The sequence below is a fragment of the Phasianus colchicus genome, chromosome 7 (genome assembly GCF_987193195.1).
Source record: "Phasianus colchicus chromosome 7, bPhaCol1.hap1.1, whole genome shotgun sequence".
Classification (NCBI taxonomy): domain Eukaryota; kingdom Metazoa; phylum Chordata; class Aves; order Galliformes; family Phasianidae; genus Phasianus; species Phasianus colchicus.
This window is the reverse complement of record NC_143442.1, coordinates 23469299-23497043: the sequence shown is the minus strand read 5'-3', so window position 1 is coordinate 23497043 and position 27745 is coordinate 23469299. Positions and strand designations below refer to the sequence as shown.

Below are 27745 nucleotides of genomic sequence, written 5' to 3'. Positions count from 1 at the left end.
TGAATCCGATGCAGTTTGTGTTTGGTGAGATGCTGTGTATTTATTATTCAGTGTTCCACAGCCTCCCTCCCAGGAGAAACAGCTGTGGTGGAATAGAGGCTTTTTGTTGTGTGGTCATCTAACATGCTGCTTAGTTAATTCATTGGGAACTTGCCACTTATTGAAAACTTAACATGTCAGCATCATTGCCTATGATGTTATGAAGATCATCAGCAATTTCCTGGTAATGCAAACAGTGCTGAGGTATCACTAGTTTGCCTTCCAGAGTTAGCCCTGAAGGTGTGTGCTTACATACTTAGTGTGTTTTGGTTTTTAATGTAATCAGGATTAGTTGGTATTCAAGTCACAGACTTTTCCTTTTTTGACTGTGACTCAGTTTTGATGTAGATGATTTGATTTAGATGTGGGAAGACCAACTTGAATAAAAACAAATGCAAGTCTTCTCTTTCCAGCTAATGTATTACAGAAGTCCCAAGGACCGTAGGTAACCCTGAATGAGGAACATTTGAATTTCTTGTATCTGTCTCTTGCTGCCTTCTATATAAAATAAATTACTTGTGGCTGAATGTACTTAAAAATTTACTAAGTATTGTCCTGTGAATATTATGAAGTCACAGCAGAGAGACAACCTTGGCATTCTGAGCAGCGCTTTATTGAGAAGAACAAAGTATTTTCATGTGTAACTCCTATTCTCATCAGTATTTTTTGTCAGTTCAGAACCTATGAAAAATAGTACTCTTCTAAAGAACAGAATTTACACTAAGATGTATGAGACATTCTAATGTACAGTGTTCATTATTAAATTAAAAAAGGCACTTCTTTCCTGTTTGCCAAAAGATTTGAAACAAAAAACAAACCCAAAACATCTTTGCAGAGAGAGAGAAAGTGGCAATACCAAAAAAGTTAAATATGTCCACAAAATACATTCATATTTAAAAAGACAACAGTAATGTTATGACCTAATAACTTAAACAGATGCTTCTCTAGCATAATTCAAATTCTGAAAGTTGATGTTTGGAAACACAGTTGAGTCCTTGATTTTTTTTTTATTAAAAAAAACAAAAACAACACAACCCCCAAACTTCAAAGCCAAACAAGCTCCTCAAAGTTACGTTCATCCTGGTACCACCAGTGCCACAGTATCATAACATGCCCAAGGGCAGGCATGTTGTGTATCAATGAACCTGTCCTGCTACCTCTTCCTGATTTTATTTTTTCTTAGCAATTTACCAGACAATGACACATACTTAAAGCAGAGTAATCCTGTCTTTCAACTAGACAATCCCTCATTGTGTTTCTGCATTGCAGAGTGGTTTGAGAGCATTTTCAGCCATAGGCTGAGTGCCACATCCACGAGTGTTCGAAAAGAGACAAAAATAATAAATGGGTAGGCAAAAGCAATACAGTCCATACTTCTGGCCACCTCCACTGGCTGAGTAGAAGAAGGTAGTTGGTTCATCAGAGGAGGAACATGCACAATTCAGCTGCAGAAACAGTGAATGCCTCCCCCCAAACTGAAATGCTTTCATCTTCCCCCAGTTCAACGGAATTCATATAGACAGTCACATGTGCCCATGAACTCAAACTAGTTTTCACTTCATTTATCCTGTCATGAATGTAACTGGCTTTATATTTCCTTTTGGTGCATCTTCTATATTCACAGCTTTGGAGTATGTTGAGTTCTGTCTACCTCCAGTACCAGTTAGAGCTCATCCTAGTGATAAGAAAGTAAACAATTAAATTGTATTAGAAGTGCAAAAATCATCCAGATTATTTTTACTTGATTTTAAATTTTTTTTGTTTTGAGGAAAGAACTTCTCACTATCATTCTCTGAGATATAGTAATATGAAGAACTTACCTATTTAAGAAATGCTTATCCAACTGAGATTTCAGCACAATACACAACTGTTAAGAAGTACCTTCTGAGTTAAAATGTCAATCCCAGTCTTAAACTCAGCCTCTACATTTTGGTGTCTACTTTCTAAATCCCTTTCTAAAGGGATCACAGTTAAGAGTACAGTGTATCTCAATCTTTCTTCAGTGCAGCTGTCCCATGGATACTGTAAATTCTGCTAAGTCTTGACAAAGCTGATATCAGAATACTGCTGTTGCAGTATCCATGGGTGTGAAAAACTGAATAGGTAACTGTAACCAAAAGAAGACCAGAAGTAAAACATGCCTGGTGCTACCTGAAGATAGAACGTTTAACACTTCATGGACAAAGAGCAAATATTAGCAAAGTCTATTCTTTAAAATAAGGTATCTTGCGAAAGGCACCAGAATAAGAATTCTTACCTTATTTCTAGATTTTTTTCTTTTTCCTTTATTTTGAATTGCTTCTAATTTTTCATTCAAGATGTCAGCAATACCTTTTGCGTCTCTGCTGTCTATATATTCCCCAAGAATACTTTTCTTTAAAAATGAAAAAAGAGAAAATAATCTAAAAAATTGTTACATTATCCGTGCGTTACACTGAACAGGAAATTTCCTTACTTTTAGATAAAGTTCCAGAGGAGTGGAGGGAGGCAGACAGTGGAGCTCTGGTAGGTTTATTTATGATTTAATGATACGTTTTTATCTTTATTTTAACAATGCTAATTCCTTGTTGCAGTAAGAATCACTTCTAGATACAGTTTTTAGAACTACACAAACTTGGTCATTTGGGTTAAGGAAATCTGAAACAGTTGTTTGCTATTTTCTTACATTCATCCACCTAGGTATTTAATGTTGCCAACATTAAAAAGTCTGCAACTTTTGATAGATTTCTTGAACGTTGATTATGAGGTTGGTCACTATTTGGAGACCTGAGAAGCCATTGCTCTTAACCCAGAAAAGTCTTATTGAATTTGATGGAATCGTGTAAGGATTTCTAGCATTTTGTTATAAGAGATGGAGATTAAAAAAAAAATTTTGTTGAGTTGGCTTAAGTATTAGTATATGTTGAAATACTTCTGTTTAAGATTAATTACTACACCTAAAAACGATTGCAATTTTCTTGAAATTTAACAGTAGCCAATTGCTTGCAGAAGAATAAAGGCAGTTTTGTAGAACTGTCTGAACACTTCAATTTTTAAAAAATTAATATTACTGAGCTGTTAATAGATATTAATCTTACTCCTTTATAATTGAAGTAGTTTTATAAAGGCTTAAAACAGAAAACAACTAAATATTTTCTATTGATTTTCTATCTTATAAGTAAAAATTACAATGAAATACTCATGATTGCGGTGAAAGTGCATCTTCCCTTAGCCACAATGATAATGTCCACATTTCACTTTGAGAGAGACTGCCCGCTTTAGTAGCTAATGCTAGAAGTGGTTTACAAAAGTGTTTTGTCACTTGAGTCTCCTGCTCAATTAAACCCTAGTTCTGATTAAGTCTCTAGTTTAGGTGCTGTTTAATTAATTTACAACTTGTTATTTTTCAGTAACACATCACTGCTGTAATTTGGGTATTACTAAAATCAATTACAATTTATTTCTTGAATATCTAAATTGTGTGCTTCAGTGTTATAGAACTAGTTTAAGTTTAATGTGAAATGAGATACATTCACTACCGGTACCTGGCCAGCAGTGTACACAAAGGGAGACACTTTACCTTTGTTCCTTGGTAGGGGTAAAACTTAACAGTAGGGTAGGCTCTGATATCAGCACTTTGGCAGGTCTGACCATATGCCTGACAGTCTACTTTTCCAGCTTTTACTTTTCCTTTAACGGCCTAAAAAGAAATACTGTTATTAGAAACAAGCTTCAAGTTTCCATGTCTGACTATAAGCAAATAATTTGAATAAGCCAGCAGTGCAGCTACAAAATAAGCAAGAGGTTGCTCAAATCTTTTAAATAACTTATAGTCACTCGCTTCATTCTCAGTGTCCCACAGCCTTGTATCAAAGTTGCCATATGTTCTGCAGAGCACATACACTTGAATGCAGAGCACAGCACACCACAGTTCCAAGGGGCTCCCAATCATGAAGTTTGTTTAAAGGAGGGCCTGTGTGCATATGTTTGTATAAGGGCCAATACCTACTGACAAAGGGAACCTAAAAGGGCAGACTTCTAATGACAGTGCATCTCATATCTCAGTTGCTATGAAAAGATGGTTAGTGAGGTTTTGATTTGAAATTACAGCAGACTAGTGTGAAAACAGGAACACCTGATTTAAAAATGGAAATATATCTTCTCTCACTCTCACAAAGGTAAAATGCTCTATTAATTTTTTCTCTGCACAAGGACAATAATTGCCTATCTGTAAGATAATAAAAAAATCTACAGTAAATAATAAACCAAGACAGCTATTTAAAAACTAAAGGCTTTCTCTCCTATAGCTAGAAAGAAGTATGTGATTTAAGTATGTGATTTTGGATAACTGCTTAGAAATAGTGTTGGTGAATGATCCTGAGTGTTACAACCAGTACTAGTAGAAAAAAAGCAATCTGCTAATATATTTAAAAGCCTACCCTTGCGAGGATCTCAAATTCAGGAGCAAAATTTTGGCAAGGTCCACACCAGGGAGCATAAAAATCAATGACCCAGTGATCTTTCCCATTCAGAACTTTTTCTGTAAAACTCTGAGGAGTAAGGTCTACGGACACTTGTGGTAAATATCTGAGGAAAGGAAGAATAACAGTCATCATCATCCATTTGGTGCCTCAAACACATATGCAAGTTCCACTCAAGTGCAAGAAAAGTGGTTTGGAAATCCCTACTTGACATGCTGTACTATTAAGGAATCACTTCTTAGAAGTTGTAGAGAAAAGAACACAGTTTTGCAGGAAATGGGCAGACAGAGGAGCAATATTTCTCCACGCTTTTGAAAGCTTGATTTAAAAGATATGGTAACATTAGAATCTTAAATTAAGCATTACATACATGTCAGTATTTTCTAGTTCTTGATTTACATACAGTTTGGATATAAAATTCTAGGAAAAAAACAGCTCTATGTAACTTGGTTGTAAAGTTCAATGCTGTCAGCTTACCCTAATGCCCAGCCTCTCAGTGAGTATGAATCTCTGTGCCATCTGTTATAGCTACTGTAAGAAGAAAGCAAAAAGCTGGTTACACCTTGGCTGTTTAGAAAAGAAACAAACATTTTTTTTAGTTAAGTGGATGACAAAATAATGAACCTTAAAGCATGCATACATTTCAGAATATATTTTTGCCTTGCTTTCAATTTGAAAATAAAGGTCTTGTTATTCAAAAGCAGATACTTAAGGAGTAGTAGAACAAAGAAAGAGAAGACGACAATTCTATATCAAGAGTGAGAAACATGTTGGGGAGTGCATGAACTTTGCTAGCTGAAAGTCTGGATGATCTTTAGTAACAACTTTAGAACTGCAGACATTAAGAAACATAAGAGTTAACTTGAAATACCTTTATATATATCAGTTAAAAAAATATATATGTTCTTTTATTATAATGGAACTATTGTTAATTATATACATTTCCCTCAATTTAACAGTAGAAAATCAAGGCAAGTTAGGATCTTTGACAAAGATTTTCTTATATGGACTGTCAAGGCACTGTTTAGTTTGAAATTCCAGAAGAAGTTTAGTATCAATTTACAGCTTCATAAAGTATTTACCAGTGTTGAAAATTTGACCTTTTTAAGGTTACTTCTGTTTAAAGACACATCATATTTTTGCAGGAAAAAAAGTAACAATTATTAATTTGGCAAGTAATATCTACCAATTTTTTTTCCAAACATGGAATAAAAACCTGTTTTTTAGAGAAAGTTTGTCCAGAAGAATCAAATAAAAGCAAACCCATGATGAAAACTACCAAAACCAAGCCTGCTGTTAAGCATGACAATGAAGAAGCACTAGTTTATCTGCCAGCATTTTATCAGATTTCCAGTTCGTAAAAGAGTAAGTGAGCTATTTGATATTTCAGACTTAGGGCATTTACCTCCTGAAATCCCCAGCTCTTCACACAGTACTGTGAAACAAAGGGGACAAGCTCTTTGGCTACATTTTGTTTCCCTCAGAATTTCTGGTGGTGTTAATGACTAATGTGTCCACACTAATGATACAATGAATGAGATGATGTACAAAGATGATTTTTGCAATGATGCTAAGGATGGTCAGAACGCATTTATAGCATACTGTTCTTTGAAGCTGCAACTAATTAAACCTATTAATAGAATCTATGATTTACATCATCTACTTTAACAGGCTACTGACCTTAGAAAACCGGCCACTGCTAAACAAGAAAAAGCTATGTTCCTGAGTTTCATTTCAACTTATTGAAATGCAACAGCAAATTAAAATGGCATGTGTTTGAAGTCAACAATAACTAGGATAAAATATTATAGCAGCTTATTTTAATAGCTTTTAATGAACATTTTTCCATGCATCAGAACGTGTGACTTTAGTGTGCGATCAATCACTTTCTAAACTGAGGTACTTACTAATACTGATGAGCTGTACTTGATTTCTGAGGAAAGAGTCTTATTTCAGGATATCCCCGAACATTTTGTTGGTGACAGAAAGAGTAAAATTTTTGACAGTCCACGCTGCCGACACTGATTAATCCATTTAACATCTAAGAAAAGGAAAGAAAATCAAACATGCTAGTTGATAATACCGCAGTCTCAGAATTGATGTCTTAATTGCTTGAATTAACTGAGCTGGAGAACAAAACAAATAAAGATGATTCAAAGCTTTCTTCTTTCCTTTAAATGGCTTGCTGGTATCTACTGGGAGCCAGCCATCCAGCTGTGCTGCTAGCAGCCACATAACATTTTAGTATCAGGTGTTATGTATATATGCCTTACAAGGCAACTGTCTTGGCTTAAAAGGAACATGCAAGGGTGGCTATTGGGTATGGCTACCATTTTTCATATCTCAGGCTCAGCAGCTAAGACAGATCCTAGTACACTGTAGCTATGCCATCAGTTTCACAGCTTCCAAGTCTTAGACATGCTGAATTTGTTGCAAAGGCCCAAACCACCTTGCAAGGGCAAGGAAACCTACAGTTCGAGTGTATTCTGTAGGACTTGTAATACTTCACAGATGTTTGACCAGAACGTAGAACTTCAGCTAGAACTCCTAGTCCAGGCTAGTTTAAAATATCTGAAAGTCACAGACTAGCTTTCAAATCCCTCATGTTTTGCCCAAAGTTTCTACTTCAGATTCCTGAAAAATGTACAGAAAAGCTTGGATGACTGTTGGTGACTGTGGTACTACCTTTGCAAATGAGAACACTAATGACCTTGCAAAAGAAAAATATCCTTTCATACCCAATTAGTGTAAATGGAAAGGATGTGAAATTCAGTTAACTGACCATCACCCTTAAAGACTGCTGAATTTAACATTTATTTACTTTCAGTAAAGAAACAAGATCTCTGGAAAAAAAATATCTTGCAAGGACAAGAATTAAGATATGTAAGACTAAATTCTTCTAATCTTAAGTCAAAACTAGAGCTTTCAGGTCTAGGTGCTATCTTAAAAATGACTAATGGTCATAGAGAATAACTGTGGATAAAGTGGTAAATTATTTCAACTAATTATTACCCAATTTATAGATAAATCTTTAATTTTCCAGATTTTATTTTAAACAAATGCAGAGCTGTTATCTCTGCCAGGTGTTAAGTATCAAATAAAGTTAGTTTAAAGTTCCTCACAACTTTGAAAACACACCTGTATTAACAGGAAGCACTGGATTACAGAGTTAATGTACTGAAAAGCTAACAAAAAGCTTAGTATCTGGAGCAGTGTAAAACTGTTAGATATGAATTCCTGTTTTGCTCGTGAAATTAATCACTAGACTTTTTCAGCTCACAAATTTAAGACAGCAGTGAATAACTCCACAGAATGAAACATAAAAGCAGAACAACATCTGAACGTCACTTACCCTGGCCATTTTTTTCCACTCTGGCATTAAAGCCTGACAAGGTCCACACCATGGAGCATAGAAATCAACCATCCAGATTTCCTCTCGTTTTCTTCTCTCAACTAATTCAACAAATGTCTCTGGTGTTAGGGAGATCACGGATGGATTCCTGAGATCCTATGGCAAAGGCAGTTTATGGATATGTACTTTGCAATTAGAAATTGTCCTGTTCCTGCAGTCATCCCACACTAACTGTATTAAGCTCTGAGAATGTTCCTCTTCTACTCAAGATTATCCATTCTATGAGGTAGAAGTCATTACCACTGTTCTGCAGATTGGAAAGTATCTTAAGTTATTTGATACTGATTTGAAAGAAATAGCTTGACAGAGTAGGGAAGTGAATCTATTAAGTTTCAAGTCCCAGACTGACACTTGCTGTATCACTTGTTGCCCCAGGTTTTTTTTCATTCCCAGTCTTACTAGTCTAATGAAAACCAAAATAAATCCTATTCCTCCAACAAAATGTTTGTGAATAAGCTGCAAATGTAGCACGATCCCAACCAGGATTATAACTTACATACCTCTATAAACTCCAAGATCTGCTCAGCAGAGTGATGGCCTTCATATTCATGAACGTCAGACTGATTGAACACAACTGTTGTTGGATAAGCTCGAATATTATGCTAACAAAACACAGTAAGAAAGTACAAGGAATTATTAGGTGTTCTGTACGTTCCTTTAACTGCCATTAGTACTGGTATCTCCCAGCTGCTCATCTATCCTTTTTGTGCTATACAACTTACAAGTGGAGTGGAGTTTGAAACCTATATAGAAAGAATGCCAGTTGTGTTCAGATGGCACAGTTTGTACTGAATTTGAAAGCTAGCCAGCAGTTCTTTTGCCATCCTCCACAAAACAGAAATTAATCCACAGGTTTTCTAAGCCTTAACTTAACGGCTATCTTAGCCTCAGGTAGAGACTTGTACCATATGAGGAACTGTGCTGTCTAACATTGAATGCAGAGATGCTTTCAAAATCAGAATTCTTCAGTGTGTAAATACACCTAAACATGACTTAAAAGTTTTCCCTTTTTTGAACAGCTTAAAGTGTTTTTAGATGTCTGCATTTCTAATATAGATAGAAAGCTTCAAACAGAAAAAGCTCTTATAAACAATAAGATGTGCTGATGCAGGTAGTCTGCCTCCTAAAATGTAGCACTTGCTAGAATTCACAGGGAGTAATTCCATTTTTTATCCAGATAAGTTAATTGAAGCAAAACCAAGCAAATTCAAACATGGAGAAAGAGGCAAGATTTTTAGAACATGTAAAACAGTGTATTGTTACATAGACATAAAAAGAAAAAAACACTATCAAATATAAATCCCTACTGCTTACCATGTTACAAAGCCCCTCATGGACTGTACAGTCTAGTGTTCCAAATTTAAGCTGACCATAAAGATGTTTTGATGCTTTTCTCAGCTCAGGTAACAGAGCTCGACAGGGAGGACACCACTGGAAAACAAAATGCAAATGAACACAATTGCTTTGCCCTGCAGCTGGTTCTCAGGAGAACACCAGCTGTTTGAAAAGAATATGCTGCTTTGGCAACAAGCTGCACTAAAAATAACAACTCACGCAATCTAGGAAATAGTGCTGCCAAGGAATGAAAATTTACAGTACTGTCTCATAATGGTGAAGCACACCTTCAAGATACTGATAGCATTTTGTTACATAATTACATAACACTTCTTTAAAAAGGGTCATGTAGATATTAAATATTTACCGGTGCAAAGAAATCCACAAGCCATGGTTCCTTTTCTTTACCAGGAAAATTCTGGGGTCCCAGTGTGATAACATGAGAGTTGACGCTTTCTTTGGCAAATGCAACAATGTCATACAAGATCTTCTTTCCTTCAAAGAACGATGTAGAAAGGAAATCATTTTTCCTATGAAAGGTCTCTTGATATTATGTTGTTAGAAATATCGGATGGATGTGACTTCTGGCAAAAGTTGTATGTGCCATCAGCCTTGTAAACAGCAAAACAAAATTCAGAAAAATGTATTGTAGTCCAATATATTTCTCTGATCCTATTTATAATTTATGCCATTATGAAAAGATGTAGACATGCTGTGTGTACACAGCCTCTTCTCGGCTTTTCTGCAGGAGTAGAAATTGCAGATAGGGACAAACCTTATACGCTGAGAACACACACTGAGATGCATGGGACCAACATTCCCTATCAGATGTGGTTCATCTTTTCCAGGTGGTCAAAAAATTTTCTTCTCTCTTCTTTAACATTACAGTGTTGAGGTTCTGACTGATTTCTTGCAAGCTGTTTCTAGTAGCTGAGAGGCTGAAGAATCAGAACCTCATCATGCATAATTGCCTTGTGCTGCATTCTGGATCAAACAAGACCAGTTGTTGCTAGCTACAGTTTTCTTTCCATCTCTGTTCTTGTACCGTTATTTTTTAATCCTTTTAGAGGTACACAGTACTACAGTTACAATCCTTCATGGAACCAAACCAAATGAACGTAAGTGGCAAAGTCTTAATACAGACTTTCTTGAACTGAAATTAGTTAAGAAATTTGTTTTAAGTGCAGTGACATGATATCAAATCCAAGTTTTTCAAGTGGCAGCACTGTAAAGCTGGCAGGTTAAGTCTCAAGGAAGCGTGTGCTCTTTGGCTGTCCTACCCAAAACGTAAGCTGTCTTGTCAGCTTCAGAGATTTCATTTCTATGTAAGCATGCAGGTGACTTTGACATAGGCAAGATAGAAAAGGCAAAGTACATCTCTTAGTATATGATGCCTCCTTCTGGGAGAGGGGAGATTAAAAAAAAAAGTCTATGCAAGGTTACCATAAGGTCAGAGACAAATAGCAAATATTAAGACTACAGAACTGTTCCTTTAATAAAGAAGAACAGTTTGCCAAAGATGGCGTCATCTTAAAGTGATTAGGTAATGACTTAGTCTTGCCAAAGTTTCCCTTACCATGATGAATTTCATAATCTTCAATTCCTTTTCCTTTGAACACTGCTAGACATGGCTGATACACATATAGTTTGTTGCAGATGGTTGGAGAGGAAAGACAGTCAAACTTGCCAACCTATGTAACAGAGTGCCATTTTAATTAAGGCATCCAAGTTCATACAGACTAACATTTTGGAAGGCAGTAGAAGTTAGGATAAATTCATAATGAAAAAAAGTAAAAACATGGACAACTAGAAGCCTTCTTAAAAATAACAGCTCTTAAGACAATCTTACATCTATGATGTTTGAGCAAAACTGTCATAGCTACATTAGGTTGTTTCGCTAATTTCAAATTTAAAGGTCAAAATAGAATGACACCGAAAAGAATTTCTCTTACTTTCTTCAAGGAAGCAAAAAGACACCTGAAATAAATTACACTAGAATTCTTCTAGTAGTGCAGTGATTTTTTTGAAATCCACACTTATAGAGTAACACAATCCATATGTTTTTAGTACAAAGATTGAATTTGGTTTCTCTTTGTTAAGATGACTTTCAAGATAATGATAGAGATTTTTTGAATAATACAGTTTTGCATACATCAATTTCATGTTGAAGCTTTAACTTTTGATTGTTAACTGAATGAGATCTGCAGCAATATTTTGCTGTGAGAGAAAAGATTTAAAATAGAATCTTTCCTAGCTACTTTTAAATTCTTTAGATAGGATAGAAAACATCACTACTCATCTACTTTACTAACAGCAACTCTTTTTGGTACCAGGGGTGGCATTAACAAATCATAAAGACCAACTTGTTCTCTGAATACAAAGGCCAGTACTGGGTAAGTGAGCAGTCTTACCTGAATATGTTCGTCTTTAAGTAAAAATTTAAGTTTCTTAAATTCCTGTACACTTGATTTGTCATTTTCCCCAAACTGGAAGAAAAGCAGCCATCTGTGGTGAGCTAGATGGTCCTTTCAATGGAGGGAAAAAAGCATTATTCCTAACTTATACCAATTTACAGATTCTTTGTTTTATAGAAAGACAGTGCCCAAATATTCACTCGATCTCTACGTGACCTCTTCCCACACTCAATTTTTTTTTCAATTAGTCCTCCACTAAACTTCTTTCTACTAAATCGTAAGTGAAAAGAGGCAAAGAAATCTGAAAACATGATAGCTACGTGTTACTCTCTATACTCTTGTTTCCATTACATTTCCTGTTGTGGATCAATCTGCTACTATACAAGCGTCAGAAGAGCCTGGCTGTTCTTCCCTCCCTCCTGCCACATGACCAGATTGTCACTGATTTTGAACTAGATTTTAACCAGAAAGTTACTGTTCTTATGGCAATTTCCATGGTTTTCTATTTTATTAATATCTGTCTATATTTAAATAAAAATGTCCACACGTGCATCCTACTACTTCTGTTGAGCTAAATTACAGAAGTAAATTGTTGACAAAAAATGTTAAATAATTTGGTTGGAGAGGAAAAAGATATCACACCAACTGTGATAATCTAAAATTTTAAAGTAACAGGTGATGATGTTACTTAGAGATATTGTAAATGTGGGTGTTTTGTTTTAAATTTACCTCTAATGATGTTGCAGAGATGATTTCAAAGTCAGGCAGATGCTTCATGACTTCCTGATATATTTCTCTGGCATCCAAGGAGTTAAGAAACTGGGGAGGAAAGTAATCTGCTGATTAGAAAGAACTATTAACATCAACCTCATTTATCAGTGATGAGTACTAAAGTATCAGCAAAATTATTCTGATTTGTTCTTTTCCATTAACTGAAAAATACAGTCAATAACCATATTTGATCAACTTTGTTGTGCTTTCCCACAACATTTATCTCAAGATTCTGGATTTTGTCAGAACGGGTGCTAGAAGTCCTCAAATTTAAATTTCAAACTGAATTTTAAAATCAAGTTTAAAAAGCTTCAGATTTAGTTTTACTGCCTTCCCTAATTGCATGGTATGTATTTCTAAGTTTCAGTAATTTGTACCATGAAGGAATTCATATGAATCACTAAGTTGGGTGTAAGTTGAAAATGGGTAGGTTATGAATTTAATTTCCTCCTTTTAAGCATACAGACAACAGTAGCAGCAAAAGTAATAAGATATACTGTATACTGAGGAGTTAAAGCTGCCATACAAAGGTAGGAGGAGGTCACAATATTAAAATAGAGCTGAACAGCATAATCCCTACTGCCAGACAGCGTAGGAGTGCTTTTATCACGTGTCAACAGTCTGTTCAGAAAAGCGTTTCTCAAGATTGTGATACTTGGGGCATATTCTTCCTGGAGGAAAAAGTAGGGGCATGTGGGAAACCTCCTAACCTTGCCCAGGACAGCTGGAGAGTAGCTTCAGGAGTAGCTCTCGGGCCTGTCAAAAAGCACATCCCACCCCCTGGATTCCCACAAGCACTCTGAGGTGGCTCAGCAGGGCTAGAGGCTGGTGCTACTTGCACTGTGCTCTCTGCCACTCCGCCTGCACACCAGCAAGCTGCAGACTACTCCAGGAATCGCTGCCTTAGTAACCAAGTGGGATACAAACTCATAGGATACACAAGTTTAGAAAACAAAAATTAAACAAAGAAACAGAAAAACAACAAACCCCCATGCTATCCTTTCAGTTGTATATAAGCAATCTGGACATAATTTCTGTGTTCCTTTGTCAATACCGTTGCCTTATCTTATCTAAATACAGAATTTTTTTAGAAACAACTCGTACCAAAACACCTCCTTTCTCTTTGTTATTTATGGTGGCTCCAGGTGGAAAGTATGCTGTAGTACTAGATGAGATATCTAAATTATCACAAAGCTCACCCTGAGTGCCACAGTCCATCCAGCCTACATTAGCAAGACCTTCCTGTAATTAAAAAAAAAAAAAAGAAAAAAAACCAAAAAGGCATCACAAAAAAAAAACAAGATAAAAAAATAGCATCTTAAAATTTCAGGTTCAGAAATATTACTGAAAATCCAAAAATTGTTACATACAACATTTAGAAAATGGAAGGAGATCACATTGTCACATGTCACTTAACATTTTTAAAGAGCCATATAAAATGTGAAAATAATTCCAATAGTTGCAAAGTAAAAATATTTAACTGTTCTGAAAATCAACACTAAACACAAAATTTTGGCTGTAACTTCAGGTTTTCAATTCTGTTTTTAAACAGCAGGTAATGCTTTCAAAATGAAACACTGCTTACCAACATGCCAGCAAGCTTAAGACGTGTTTGGTAACTCAAGCAATCTGCAAAATAAAAGTAATTTATTTGCAAACATAAGACTTCAGATTAACTCACTGTAACTACTCTTGTTTACAATTACCCCTTTCTCCCTTACAAAGGTAACCCCTTCAAAACACATGCTTCCTGGCTAGTTGTGAAGTATTGCAGTGACCAAGTTGGAACGTCCAGTAATTGATAACCAGTGGTTGTCTACTGTAAGTTAAAAGTAGCATGAATAGCATTCTCTTGTTTCATCAAAGAAATGCCTATTTTAAAAGTTATATTAAAATGCTTATTTGCTGTACTAAGACACTTAAATGATGATATCAGAAGAAATTTTAATAAAAGTAATGAAAAACATATCTATATACTGCCTTGGAATGAGATTTAAATGAAAATATAAAATCCCTATGATTAAAATTATAAAAACTCACTGTAATATATTTATTATGTGCTCAAATAACCCATCTAGACTTAGTTTGAATAGTTTAATTTTCCTTTATAAGATGACCTTTCATCCTCACTCTAACTGGACAAAGCTGAAAACTTAATGACAAAAGGATTACAACTTGAAATCAAACTGTTTACAAATGTTAAGTCACACTGCAATTCTGACTGTTTATTTTTCAAAACAAAAGTCTTTTCATAGGATGGAGAAATCTTTATTTGTCAAAGGTGTAGCAAATTTCCTTAGCTCTACCAGCAAACCCAGGCAGCTTTCTCTTGCTGTATCTAATACTGATCCCAAGAGAGTCCATGACATTCAGCTCATTTTTAGGTATTGGCAGTTTAAGCTGGGGATTCATCCTTTCTTCCAATCAGGTATCATGACAAGCCAGCATGCAGTATCTGTCATTTGAGCTTGAGCTGGAAACTCAAGCCAGAAACCTTTTCTGCCTGTTTCCTTCCTGAGGGGTGGTGCTTGAGTGCTGTTTTAATGACTCACATGACATTACAGAATCACAACACCATAATCTTTCTATTCATGTTCCTTTTGTGAAAATGCCTGAAGAATGGAGCTTAAATGACCCCAAAGCCCAAATATTGTGTTTGTCTAAGATTGTTGAACAAATTTATTCTTCATTACAAGCAGAAGGGATCATGTCATTGTCAACAAGAACACTTTTTCCTGTTTGCCTTTTTGATGAGTGTAATACACCTACCCCCACGTTCAGCACAGAAAGTGATCAACCAACCAAGGCCAGAAGCAAATGAGGTCTCAATGGCATTTACAAAATTTCCTGAGAACGAAACAATTTGCATCAGTTTGTGACTGGTTTCAGTATAAGCTCAAACAAGAAGCTTTTATATTAAGTACAGTAAGCACTATTTTTAGTATCAAAACCAACAGCAGGTTTTTGGCAGACTTTGTTTTACACTTAGCTTCTGCCATCTTTTATAGTGTAAAAGCAGTTTCAAGAGCAGCACCCCAAGCAAAGTACACGAATATTACCTGCCCACAGCTCAGTGACTGTGCTTGTAACATACTGCATGGCAAAGTTCTTTAAGCTCTCTTTTGACCTGTCTCCATAGTATTTCACAGGTTGCTACAGAAGACAAAGAACAATATATTTTACAAACTTTATTTGCTGACCTTATATACAGTAAATATATATACACGTACACATGTATACCAGTGCTTTTGTCAACACCACTTATGTAACTGTCAGACTCACTTTTTCCTCCCCTCTCTGGAAGATTTTTGCTGTTGTTCTTCTCTCTTACTGAAATGTTTGGAATTTAGCTTTTATTTCAGTTTTGTAACGTGATTTCTTCTCAAGTCAAGCAACACCAGGGATGACTACATCTCAGAAATGCCAGCTCCCAATGATTATATTTTTATTTAAATAAAAATTAAAATTGTGCATATGCTAAATGGACTGACACGAGCAATCTCTGCACTCAACCTCTCAAATCTTAACATTCAAAACATACCTAACGATGCAAGTGCAATTTACATGCAACTCTCTGCAACGGTGCCAAGCACAGCGTGCCCAATTCCTCTTGGTGTGCAGGAAGACTTGTGGAAACAATTTCCAGGTTTCTTTAGGTATGCAGTCATAGATACAGATTGTTCTTTTACTACTGTAAGGGACTTCTAAAATACAAGCAGGACCTGTCTAAGGGTTCAGACTCATTGCTTTGCTGCTGCACCACCAATGAGAGTACCTTCCCAAATCAGAAGTTTCCTTCTGCACAGCAAGTCAGTTGTTTTTCTTTTTTTTTTTTTATTAAAGATCAGAAGTTTACTGTTGAAGAGCAAAATGATTCAAGACAAACAAAAACAAACCACGAAAAACAACAAGGCTCACAAAAAACCCCAAGAACTCACAAAATGTGTACAGAAGTTAGCTATCTAAATTTTAACCATGATGAAGGAAGAGAAAAACTAATTTCTTCCATGGAAATTAGATAAATGGAAAGCTATATAGAAATATATGAGTTGGCAAGGGTTAAAGAAACACTCGTCCAGATTTCAATCCTTCTAAAAAAATGCCTGAAGTCTTATCACTTACCATTCCAGTTTTGAAAACATACAGACTGGGGTAACTGTTAATCCCTTTAATTCGACACAGCATCCTGTTATCTCCACAGTTGACAGCTCCAATTCGTATTACTCCATCCATCTCTTTAGCAAACTCCCTCCACTAGGAAAAAAAGAAAGAAGAAAAAAAAAAAGGGCTATTTTCCTATAAAGAAATAAAAAAAAGATCAGCATATTTTTTTTCTAGATCTTGGAGTTGTTTTCCACTTCAGCATAAAAATCCACCTCATTAAGTTTTATGCCGAGTAATGACAAAGTTGAGGAACTGCACTTTGAGAGCTTTGTGCTAGCTATACACACCGTAGGTGCCAAGTCGTGGCAGTGGGAACACCGAGGAGAATAAAAGTTGACAAACCACAGCTCTCCAGAGTTAACAGCAGCATCTAGATAGAGAGAAGAAAATTATATGTAAGTAATAACTACACTGCAGGCCTGCATATCTCAAATGTATGTATATTGCTTTCCTGAAAGCTGAATGAAGTATTTTCTGACATCAGACACAAGCCAGTAACAGTAACTCAGAATGGATACAGATTCCATCTCGCTTGCACAGTCACTACTGTAGACAAGCAAATGAAAATTGTTCTACAGAGGATATCACCACCCTGAATTTCAACATGAGTTCTATTGAGAATAAACTCTGTACAGATTAGCCTAGCTGAAATGTTTGCTACTGTGAGATTGGTTACCTTAACTACAAAGCACAACTGCTAAAACAACTTTACACAATCAATCCTTCCACCTCCTTATAATCGCTTTGCTTCTTTTTGGGGTTCCACAAGGCAATTGCTTTATGAAGAAATCCTGTCTAATAGCTCAAAATGCAACATAATCAGCTGATGGTAACTAGAAAAATAATAGGAGAGGTAATGACTACTCTCACTAATAACATAACAGCAACAAAACACACGCGCACACACACTTGAATTCCACACCTTTCAGTCTGCATCTGTGAACATCGTTTTCATAGCGAATTTTTTAAGTACATTTTTCTATATTAAAATATCTTCACACTATTGACAAAAATTAAGTCAAGTAATTTCCTCTTACAGATCTCACAAAATAAATTAAACTGTTTATAGATACCGATTAACTACAGTTTGCCAGGAATTGTTAGGGGATGTTTTCTTCCCATACAAAGATGATTTTCTGGCAGTTCAAAAAATAATTTGCAGACACGTAATATAAGTCTATAGAAATACACAGCAGAATGTAAAAACTGTTACTTTGGGTTGTCAGATTGTCAAGCTAACAATACTGATTTGAAACTTACCAAATTCTCCTCGATCCAATGTTATAATTTCAGGATCATCATCATAAATACCTATTAAAAGAATGACAATTTTTAAAAATTTTTTTAATAAATATAGAAACAAATTAACAAGGCAGGAAACCAAAAACAGTACGTGTAAATTGAAACAGTAAGTTGGCTGTGAATTTTTATGACTTAGCTCTATTTATTTAGCAATGCGTCACCTCAGTTTACTCTCACACAAACTGCTGTTCCCTCATGCTACTGAAGCCACTATGGGAACAAAAAATTTCTTTTGGTGTTTTAGTTTTTAGTTTAGTGTTTGAGCAAAGAAAAGTTGAACTGCTGCTTCCTATCAGCAGAGAGCTTTTAGGTGACAGCTCAGGTGTTACATACAGCAGGTGTATTAGAAACTGCATCAACTAGCAATTCACAAAGCTTCAGCTCTCAGTTGAGAGCCCTACATGTAATATCTGGAAGCTTTAACTTCCTGTCTCAGCCTCTGGTTATCTCAGCTTTGTAAAACTAAAAGAACAGGTGGATGCAGTGGAATAAGGTGCAGAAAGAACAGCAGCTTTCTTGAAAGCCAAACGCTCCTACCTAGAACAACATTACAACTGGCCTCCTAGTTCAAGTACTTGAGAAAGCCAGAAAAGAGATAGCAGCAGTACTACTGAGACACCATTATACTGTGCTGGTATGGACACAGAGCCTGGCATGCTGAGACCCCACCACGCCAAGGTACGCAAGGATTACGTGCACATCAGTGACAGGAGAAAGTAACCTCCACAGTGGAAAAGCTATTTTTTGTATGACTATCTATGCGTATGTCATGCCATATATTGCACACACTCACCACATGTACACAGAAACATCTGTATTTATACCAATACATGTATAAATAAACTCTTAGAAACAACTGGTTAATAGGCAGTCAAGGATACCGTTTTTCAATCAACTAATGCAACTTCAGACAAAAATGATTATTTAAATCTGTTTATCTGAAGGAATTTTAGAGCAATTTTCATTTTTCCTGTGCTGGTTGTCTCTGGTTTACTCAGTTTCAACTTCCACAGATTTTTTTATTTTTTAAGAGATGGGAACACATTACATCAATCCACACCAGAACAAAAAGGAATAGTTCATCTCTGCCCTTTCTGACAACTATACAAACTCTGTTGAGGTAAACATGAAATAACTTGTTTCAAGATCATTTCAGTTAATATTCTACTATTTTCTTCATCCCTTTACTGATCTCTCATTGTATGTCAGTATATAAAATGTGCTTGACAATGCAGAAATGTCCTCTCAAAATCCACTTGAGAATGCAATTTCTGCACTGACTATTTAAAAAGAAATAGACAATTTGAAAAAATTAAATAGCAACACTGGAATTTAAATGAAAGAGAAAAGGCACTTTAAAAGAGTAGGCAGCAGGAGCAGAAACCTAGGCAGGTAGAATGTAACACTGCTGGCATTTGGTGGGTAACTATTAACATGAGAAATAAAAAATTGGCTCAATGCAATGAAAATGCCAACTATAGGAGAACAAGTAGAAGTGCGGAGGGGATGCCTCAGATGGTTCTGATGTAAAAAGACTGCTACACAACTGAACGTTGCATTTACTTGGACTATTTCAAACAAATCCCAAGCAGACCTCATAACTTACCAAAGTCATAGCGGTAATAGTGCCAGCTTTCATAGCGGCCTCCTTGCTGCTGATCTTCGAGACCTTTCTCTCCATATTTATCATACTTCTTCCGTAGATCTTCATCTTTAAGTACTTCATAGGCTCTGTTTATTTTCAAAAAATTTTCATGGGCATTTGGATCATTCTATTTAAGAAAAAACTATAATTAGTAAGCAAACAGTAAGCCACACTGTACATATAATGACGAGAAAATAACTTTTGGAAATATTTTAGTATCCGTATTAAAGCTGCCCAGTGCAGCAGAAGCTGACACTACACAGGGGACTCTATCAATACTACAATTAAGTTTTCCTTTTCTAAAGCCCAATGCATCTTCTACTCATTTCCTCATCCTCATCACTAAGGCATCAACTGAAATACAAAGCTACCTGGTAGGAAGCTGTAATGTTTTCCACAGTGATGCCTCTTCTTTTGCCCGACTTTTGTTTGATCCTGTGCAAGTTTTATTCTCTCGAATACATGATACACAATGCATTGGGGGGACAAGCAGGAGCATACATGCAAATTCAGCAGGAAGCCTCTTCCAACAAGTAATGTGCCATCAGTGCATCTCCCAAATGAAGTTATTTTGTATTTCTGAACTCAATAGATTTACTGAGTTGTTCTGGACTTACAGAAATGCATTATACACCAGGACTCAAAGAAGCAGCAGAGAAACAACGCATCTTGTTTCACAATGAAACAAACAGAACGATGACCTCCTATTTCCCTGATAACCTTTTCTACTTCCCTACTCATTCAGTTTGAAAATCTGTGCTATCTCTAGACCTACATGGCACATTGGTGTCTTTTGAGGCTCTGTGCCATTGCACATATGTTTAAAGAGCCAAACCCTCATATTTCCCATGAATTTTTGAAAAGAAACACCAAACAAATGAACAATTAAGTTTTTAAAAGGGTTTTTTTTTCTTTTCTATTTTGGAAAATATAGCAGCACTGAACCATTTCCACCATTTTTCTCTAGTTATTCTACTTTTAATCTTTCTTGTTACACTCAGGTGGTCCTACAAATTCTACTCTGTTTTACTTGACACTTAGGAGACTGCTGCCTCAAAACAGGCTGCTATTGTATGCTGTCTGGATGAGACTTACCAGCAGAGCAACAGTAAGTTTCCTTAAGCTAAACAGAAACTCATCAGTTTACCAACAAGGTAATATGGTACAAATGTAGGTTTTCTTGTACTTTACAAAAACAGAACAGAAAATTAAATGATCTTGTCTTTTTTCCTACAGCACTTTAATGTGATCCAAATGACAATGCAACCACACATTACTAGTCTGCACCTATGCATAAATCTTTTCTGCAGAAAATCTGAGCTAAACCACGTTACCAGGTGGTACATCACCAAGTATAGATAAACAACTGAGATAAAATAAGTCACCGTTCAATCATTAAAATCTACTAGCTCAACAACTAGCTAAGGACACAACTTACCTGATTTTTATCAGGGTGTAACTTCAGCGCCAGCTTTTTGAACGCCTGTCTTATTTCTCTGCTACTTGCTTCTTTGGATACTCCAAGTAAACTATAGTAGTCCTGGTCAGTGCACACAAGAACCATTACACATACTAAAACCACTAGCAAAGACCTTCTGAAAGATGTAGGGTAATCTCCTTTGGGCAACAAGAACTCCATTGTGGAGCCTCGGGGAAGTTTATGAGTTCTGATGGTGAGAAGAGCCTCCAGTGATCCGATGGAGCCGGGGCACAGAGCAGGGCCTCGTCAGAGCTCTGCCTGCCCTACTTCACGGCATGAATCCTGCAAGAATTACGGTCTATGAAAAACAGGGAGAAAAAGGTACGTTTTCCGACTCGTTCAGCAAATACACGCGAGTACTGAGCTGCACTGCTAGCCCCGCAGCTGAACGCGGAGTTTGTCGTCGGCTGGCTGACCGCACGAGCAGCAGACCATCCCTTCCCCGCGTATCAGCGAGGTGACCCGGCACGGCAGCACCGGGCAGCGCAGCGCAGCGCAGCACCCCTGGCGCCGCACTGAAGCGCGTGCCCGCAGCGGCCGCCTTCCCCTCGCGCCCACCTGCGGGGCCGCCTCTCCCTCAGCGCAGAGCCGCACGCGCCGCAGCCGCGGGAGGGCCGCCCGCCCGGCGAGGCCGCAGGTAACGGGGCGGCGGAGCGCGGCCGGGCCGGGGTTGCCGGGAGGCCCCGGGAGCGGCGCGGCTCTTACCGGGGACGGGAGCTCGGCGGCTCGGAGCGCAGGGAGCCGGAGGGGGGAGCGGGCCGGGCGCGAGGCAGCATGGGACGGCGGCACCTCCACCCGGCGCCGGGCGGAAGGGCGGCCCGCGCGGGGATCCGGCTGTGGGCCGGCGGCGGGCGGGGCGGCTCCGGGACTGACGTGGCGCCGCGGCCGCCTCGGGCGGTGCTCGGCTCCGCCCCGCCGGGCGCTCGCGGTCCGGCCGCCCGCAGGGGCCGTAGGGCGGGAGGGGCACGCGGCTGTGCGAGCAGCGCTCTGCGCCTTCCCGCCTCGGCGAGAGCGGGAAAAGAGCCGGAGGGCGGCGGGAAGGAACGGATGGTCGCTCGCCACCGCCGGAACGCGGCGGGCTCGGTTAGGGAAAATTGGCGTCATTTATTTGTAGTTAGTAACCGTAGAGCAGCGAGAGCTAAAGCCAAAGTAGAAGCACGTTCCTCCCACCACGTTTTGCACCCAAGCGCTACCGCTCCTCCCGAGCAGCGCAGGGCAGCGGGGCTGCGCCGCTCCTCCCGCACAGCGCCGCTCCGGGGCGGGCGGTGCCCACGCGGGGCAGCTCCTCAGCTGAAGGGCCGTTGTTGGAAATGGATTGGCTCATCCTGTTTGCTTATCCGTCTGGCTTATCTAACCAAGCTTTTCCGTTGTGGAAAGATGGGGTAAAAAACAAACAAAACAAAAAAAAAGCAGTTTGTTCATCAAGGAAAAAATATAATACTACTAGGTGGAGGGTACCTGAGAAATTAGTTTCTAATTTTCATATAATTACAAACTTAGAGAAGTCATAACATATGCAAGAAAACCTGAAACGTTTGTATTTCTTCCCTAAATGATTTGTCACGAAGGTTGAAGAGCAGCACTCCCCTGTTTTTATTTTTCAGTTATCAGAATTTAAATGATACTTGAAGTGACACAGTTACACACCTAAATGCAGCTTTGGGCCCCTCACTATAAGAAAGACATTGAGGCCCTGGAATGTGTCCAGAGAAGGGCACCGAAACTGGTGAGGGGTCTGGAGCACAAGTCCTATGAGGAGCGGCTGAGGGAGCTGGGATTGTTTAGTCTGGAGAAGAGGAGGCTCAGGGGAGACCTCAGTGCAGCCTACAACTTCCTGAAGGGAGGTTGTGGTGAAGAGGGGTTTGGCCTCTTCTCCCAGGCAACAAACAGGACCCGGGGAAATGGCCGCAAGTTGTACCAGAGGAGGTTTAGGTTAGACTTAAGGAAGAACTACTTCTCTCAGAGGTCAGGCACTGGAATGGCTGCCAAGGGAGGTGGTGGGGTCGCCATCCCTGGCAGTGTTCAAGAGGCGTCTGGACGAGGAGCTACGAGATCTGGTTTAGTAGCTTGTGGTAGCAGTGGTAATGTGAGACGGATGGACTAGATGATCTTATAGGTCGTTTCCAACCTTGTGATTCTATGATTCTATGATTCTTTTCTGTTTTCATTTTGTGGGTATCACCGCCATGGAATCTCTCGGCTGGGTGGGACGTTGGGCTGTTAAAGCTCCCGTAGCACAGGATGATGCATAAGGTCCCTGGGGGGAATTACGTAAAGAATTCTTGGTGAAATATAAACACGTTAATGCTAAGTCAGTATATGTAAGTAACTGTCATGTGTTTCTTCCTATTTTTCAGCTCAAGTGTCACTTGAGGATTATAAGCAACTGCTAGGTAAGCAAAATCAGTTATTGCTATGAATCAATATGCAGAAAGAAAGTAACATTATCATGGCAAAGGGTAAAAGCTTTTGTTTAGCTCGAGGAATACAAGAATGAGCAGTCATGATTAAAATTTAATAGCAGCCTTAGCTTATATTAAAGTAATGAAGGTACACTGGGTATATATGCTATTGGTTAAAAAAAAAATGCATGCCTGAAAATATTCTTTAAATTATTTACTTTAATTTTTAGTGGCAGTCCAATGAATCAATCATTCTGCTGTTCTCTTTGTGGTTTTGAATGCTGAATTTGAGTGTTAATGCATATGGGGAGTAGACTGCTACAAAGCTCTGAGGGTCTAGATTGCTTTAACAGCTAGCAATCCTACTTTTATCACATTACTTCAGTGTTCTACAGTTGATACTTTGATTTAGTAAATTAAAAAAAAAAAAGCCTCATTTTTTTTTGGTAATTGCATTTGTAACCAAATATGTGCAACTATATGGCAAAATTGGATTATTTCTTCTGTATCTTCTATACTGTACTAGCAATACATGATGGACTGAGCTATGATGTAGTTGCTTATCGTTAATTAAGGATTGCCTCCTAATGGTTTGCTCTGCTGATGCTCAATGTGGGCCAGAAATGTCCTCCAAAGTTTCATGGAGTTTTGTGCTGAACAAATGCCTGAAAAGAAGCAGAAAGGCTGCTGTAGGTTTAAATATGTGCTAATGACAAAGCTTATATAAATATTTTGATATTTATCTGTTTTTACCTTTTACTACATCAGTTTTGCATCAACTTTAAAAAGTAATGCTGTTAACTATAAACAATAGTTGTGAAAGCCTCTCCTTCACTTGACTTACCACAGAAAGTTTGAACTAAATGATGATTTATGTAATTAAAACATTGACTGTTATGCCCAGTCTTTCCTTTGTGTTCCTCTTTTCCTTCCAATGAGGTGACTGTGGCTCTGTGGAACCAGGTAAACTGACTTTACTCCTGTGTCAGTGCACCTCTTCCCTGTTGTCTTTCACTTGTGATATTTTCAAGTAGTTTCTTTAAAATTTCTCCCTTATCATCTCAGATCTTTCCTACCCATGGGTAGTTGTACCTTACTAGGATAGCAACATCCATACCTTTATCTTCTTTGGAGATGGTTTTAAGTTCATCATAAAAATCCATCGTACTTTTTCCTGTTGCACTGTTTTTATTTTTTTTAATGGTGATGGGAGGGGAAAAATCTAAGATATTTGCTTTTGAATTAGGACTATTTAAAATAAAGGAATCTGGTAGAAGTATGAAAAAAAATGCTAGCATTATCACAAGGAAGAAATAAGGAGATGGACCATTGATTGCATTTTTCACAGGTATTAGAAAAAGCTAAATTGGTAGGTTGGTATCGATTATGAACACTTATTAATTTTCAGCTTAATATGATGCATACTTAAAATTACTTTTTATTTTAAATTGAGAAAGCCAGTTGGAAAGAATGCCATCAGATGTGATTTTGTGGAGTATATAAAATGTTTAATTAAGCAGTGAAGCCATGTAAACCATCTGTGTCTGTTTAGATAGTCAAGATGTTACAGAACTATTTCTTGTAATTTAAAACATCTATGCATTTTTGATTGCTTTAAAATTAGCATTCAGCTTTCCTGAGGACTTTTTCTTTCTGCAGCGAAATACGCAATAATTGTTAGCAAAGAGGGTTTTGTGCAGAAAATCTGCTAATTACACTACATTTGGAATTTTCAACTTTGGCGTTTACGTTCTTTAATTCTTATTAGCAGTTTAAAGTTGAAAGCTACAAAAGACTGTGGGAGTTGGAAGGTTTCTGTATGATGGATGGCAGGTGATTTAGGATCTGGCCTTTATTTTTTTCCATTCATTGGCTGGGCCATTTCCTGTGAACTATTTCATTGGTTCTCACTGGCTGAAAGTATCATAGGATACATCTCTTCGTGTAAAATAGTTCCTGCTTCATGTTGCTAAGGAGTGAGTGGGAGGAACTCGTGTTTCATAGAGCTGGCAGGAGGAGTGTGAGCAGCACGGATACTTCTCTTCATCATTCCTGGCGGTAGGATTCCTGGGCAACCCTTATCCAAGTGACCCCCCTGCTAAATCCAAAATAACTCTAGAATCCAGAGGAGCTCATCAGGGGCTCATAGCCTTCTTACCAGATTTTGAAAATGTGAGATGAGTGGCATTCGGTGTTACAAAAAGGCAGGACTTCATTTTGTTGGAACTTTTTAGTTTATTTGAAGCTTCTCTGGTGCAACTGAAAAGGTGTTTGCAAGCTGCTTGTCAGGGGGACAGCTTCTGGCAGTTCAGAGAAGATGAGGAGATAAAAATGAGGTACAGCTGTGGGGGCAGAAGCTTCCTGTAATGTATGTTTCAGTTTAAGGGTTTCTTCATGGTTCTTGAACACAAGGCTGCACTTTCCATCTGACTTGATCTGCCACTGGTTGATCTTTTGAATTTCTGATTAGTTCAGTTTACAGTGTTTTTTCCTTGCATGGCCATATTTTGTTTTCAGACTGCCTCAAAAAAATACTTAGAGGTGTTTTAATATGTGGTTACATAGACATGTAGATGTTGTTATAAAAGCATGAAATGTTGTTTCCGTAGGGTACAATTCTGGTTTTGAGTTACAGCGTTCTATAGGGTTTTCTACAGGGGTGTTCAGACGTTACTTTGTCTGCTTAAAGATTAAAAAATGGGCCAGATTTAATTCACTAACTCCTATATTTCCTCTACCTGTACTAAGAACTTAAGTTTTCATTTTGGGAATTCCACATTCTTAGCATCCAGTTTAAATTCTACTGACTTAGTGCCATTTTGCATGCAGCACAAACGTTCCTCAGTGATTCTCAGCTGTCTGGCATGTTTTGGAAACAAAACATGAGAAAACACAATGTAACAAAACATAGTACTGAGTAGCAATTTTTTGTTTTCCTAAGATTCGGGTCTCCACACACCACTATGGTCCCATGAACTGCCAGTCAAACAGTGGGACTTCAAAGCCCTGGTAAAAACTGAGATGAAGTGAGGCAGGCCTACGTTTGCCTTTCTCCCTCTGCTGCCCAGCTTTCTCATTTTTCAGTGCAGGCTGTGCTGGCCTGTATGGGTATGCCTGGCTGTATGACTTGCTCCCACTGCAGCCCTGACCATCCAACTCTCCATTCATGGGCTTGTTTATAATCAGGTTGTGCCCTCTGGGGAGTGTGGTTACTCCCCGTAGACCAAACTTAGCTAGCCTGTAGCTTTGACTAGAAATGACTGCTTAGAGGAAGCAGAGAGAAAAGCTAGAAAGAAGGAAGAAAAGTCAGTGATCAGGCATGTGGATTTGGAGTAGGCAGAGCTGGAGGTTTTCAGGCTAGAGGGTGTACAGTCATGATTGTCAAAGGGAGTGGAAGTGACTGATGGGGTCATATTGAGTTGGTTATTTAAAGATTAATATTTTTCATATCAATAGCTTAAGTTATGCTCCTTTACTACAGTTATTTACAAAAATAGTTCCTTTGGTGTCACAGTCATTATCCTCGTAAATTTTCTTCAATGCAAGGGTTTTGTGACTGGGGATGTATGGTGCTATATGAAGGGTTACTCCTCACTGACATGCATCTCTGTCACAGCTGTCTTCATGCCTTGGTGCTCCTTCTTGGCTGTTGCACTTCTAACCTGAGCCATCACTCACAGTGCAGTGGAAACCATACGTTTTGGACCAACCTCTATGTATTCTCATGTACTATTAGAGCAAACTATCTGGCAGCTGTTTTGCAGACTGAAAACACAACTTTCTGATGTCACTGAGGTTTAAAATCATCCTCCCTCAGGGATACAAAGATCATTCATTTGGTATATTTAGTGATTTACCATTGAAGGATGGAGCAGGCATTTGCATGCTGTCATTGGCAATGTTAATGCTGCCCCTTCCTTTTTGCAAGCAGATAAATGTTTATCCACTATGGATGTATGCTAGCACTGGAATATCAAATTGCATACAGGTATGTGCCATATTAAGAAGACCTTTTACCTTTATTGTAGCTGTCTCAACATGCAATAAGTTTTACTTGTATTACATATCACCTTTCATTTGATTTCTGAAGGTAACTTTATAAGAGAAAGCATTCATTTTTACTGATATGACATTCATTGTTGTTTATAATTCTAACTGTAAACTGCTGCAGTTTAAACCTTTACTGAGTTAGTAGAGAATTCAATGCTGATTTCTTTGCATTGCCCATCTCCTTAGTTTGTATGCATAGTTTTGATGAAAAGAAAATCTTTAAAAAGACTGGGTAAAAATCAATGTATTTTATGTTTCTTGTGATTCAGGT

General features: G+C 37.9%; 2 protein-coding genes across 10 annotated transcripts in view; one reads left to right on the top strand and one right to left on the bottom strand.

Annotated features, from left to right (window-relative positions):
* Nucleotides 1-630: 630 nt before the first annotated feature.
* On the bottom strand, nt 631-21869 carry DNAJC10 (DnaJ heat shock protein family (Hsp40) member C10). 2 transcript variants are annotated; one of them, XM_031601338.2, is made up of 23 exons: nt 21728-21869; nt 20981-21304; nt 19504-19669; nt 17856-17906; nt 16883-16965; nt 16554-16685; nt 15491-15584; nt 15201-15278; nt 14017-14060; nt 13536-13673; nt 12390-12479; nt 11658-11771; nt 10823-10937; nt 9614-9741; nt 9226-9342; nt 8412-8513; nt 7852-8007; nt 6407-6540; nt 4977-5030; nt 4458-4605; nt 3599-3718; nt 2297-2413; nt 631-1714 (listed from the first exon to the last, which is right to left on the bottom strand). In XM_031601338.2, exons 2-23 carry the CDS (start codon nt 21179-21181, stop codon nt 1703-1705), a joined length of 2394 nt encoding a protein of 797 aa, XP_031457198.2. In that variant the 5' UTR covers nt 21182-21304; nt 21728-21869; the 3' UTR covers nt 631-1702. The 2 variants fall into 2 exon arrangements, with proteins under 2 accessions (XP_031457198.2, XP_090000267.1); XM_090144141.1 differs by having other exon boundaries at nt 20981-21320; nt 21728-21868.
* PDE1A (phosphodiesterase 1A) overlaps nt 21357-27745 on the top strand; it is a 206735-nt gene continuing 200346 nt past the window's right edge. For 2 of the 8 annotated variants that reach the window (XM_090144147.1, XM_090144143.1), the window contains exons 1-2: nt 21357-21659; nt 23380-23415. Coding sequence is in view for 4 of the 8 variants with exons in the window: in XM_031601341.2 (XP_031457201.2) it covers nt 25388-25482 (95 nt within the window). In the remaining 4 variants the exon portion in view is untranslated. Of the gene's footprint in view, nt 21660-21988; nt 22405-23002; nt 23276-23379; nt 23416-25290; nt 25483-27745 lie in introns of those variants that run through there. The other 6 variants (XM_090144144.1, XM_090144145.1, XM_031601341.2 and 3 more) reach the window with 6 other exon arrangements.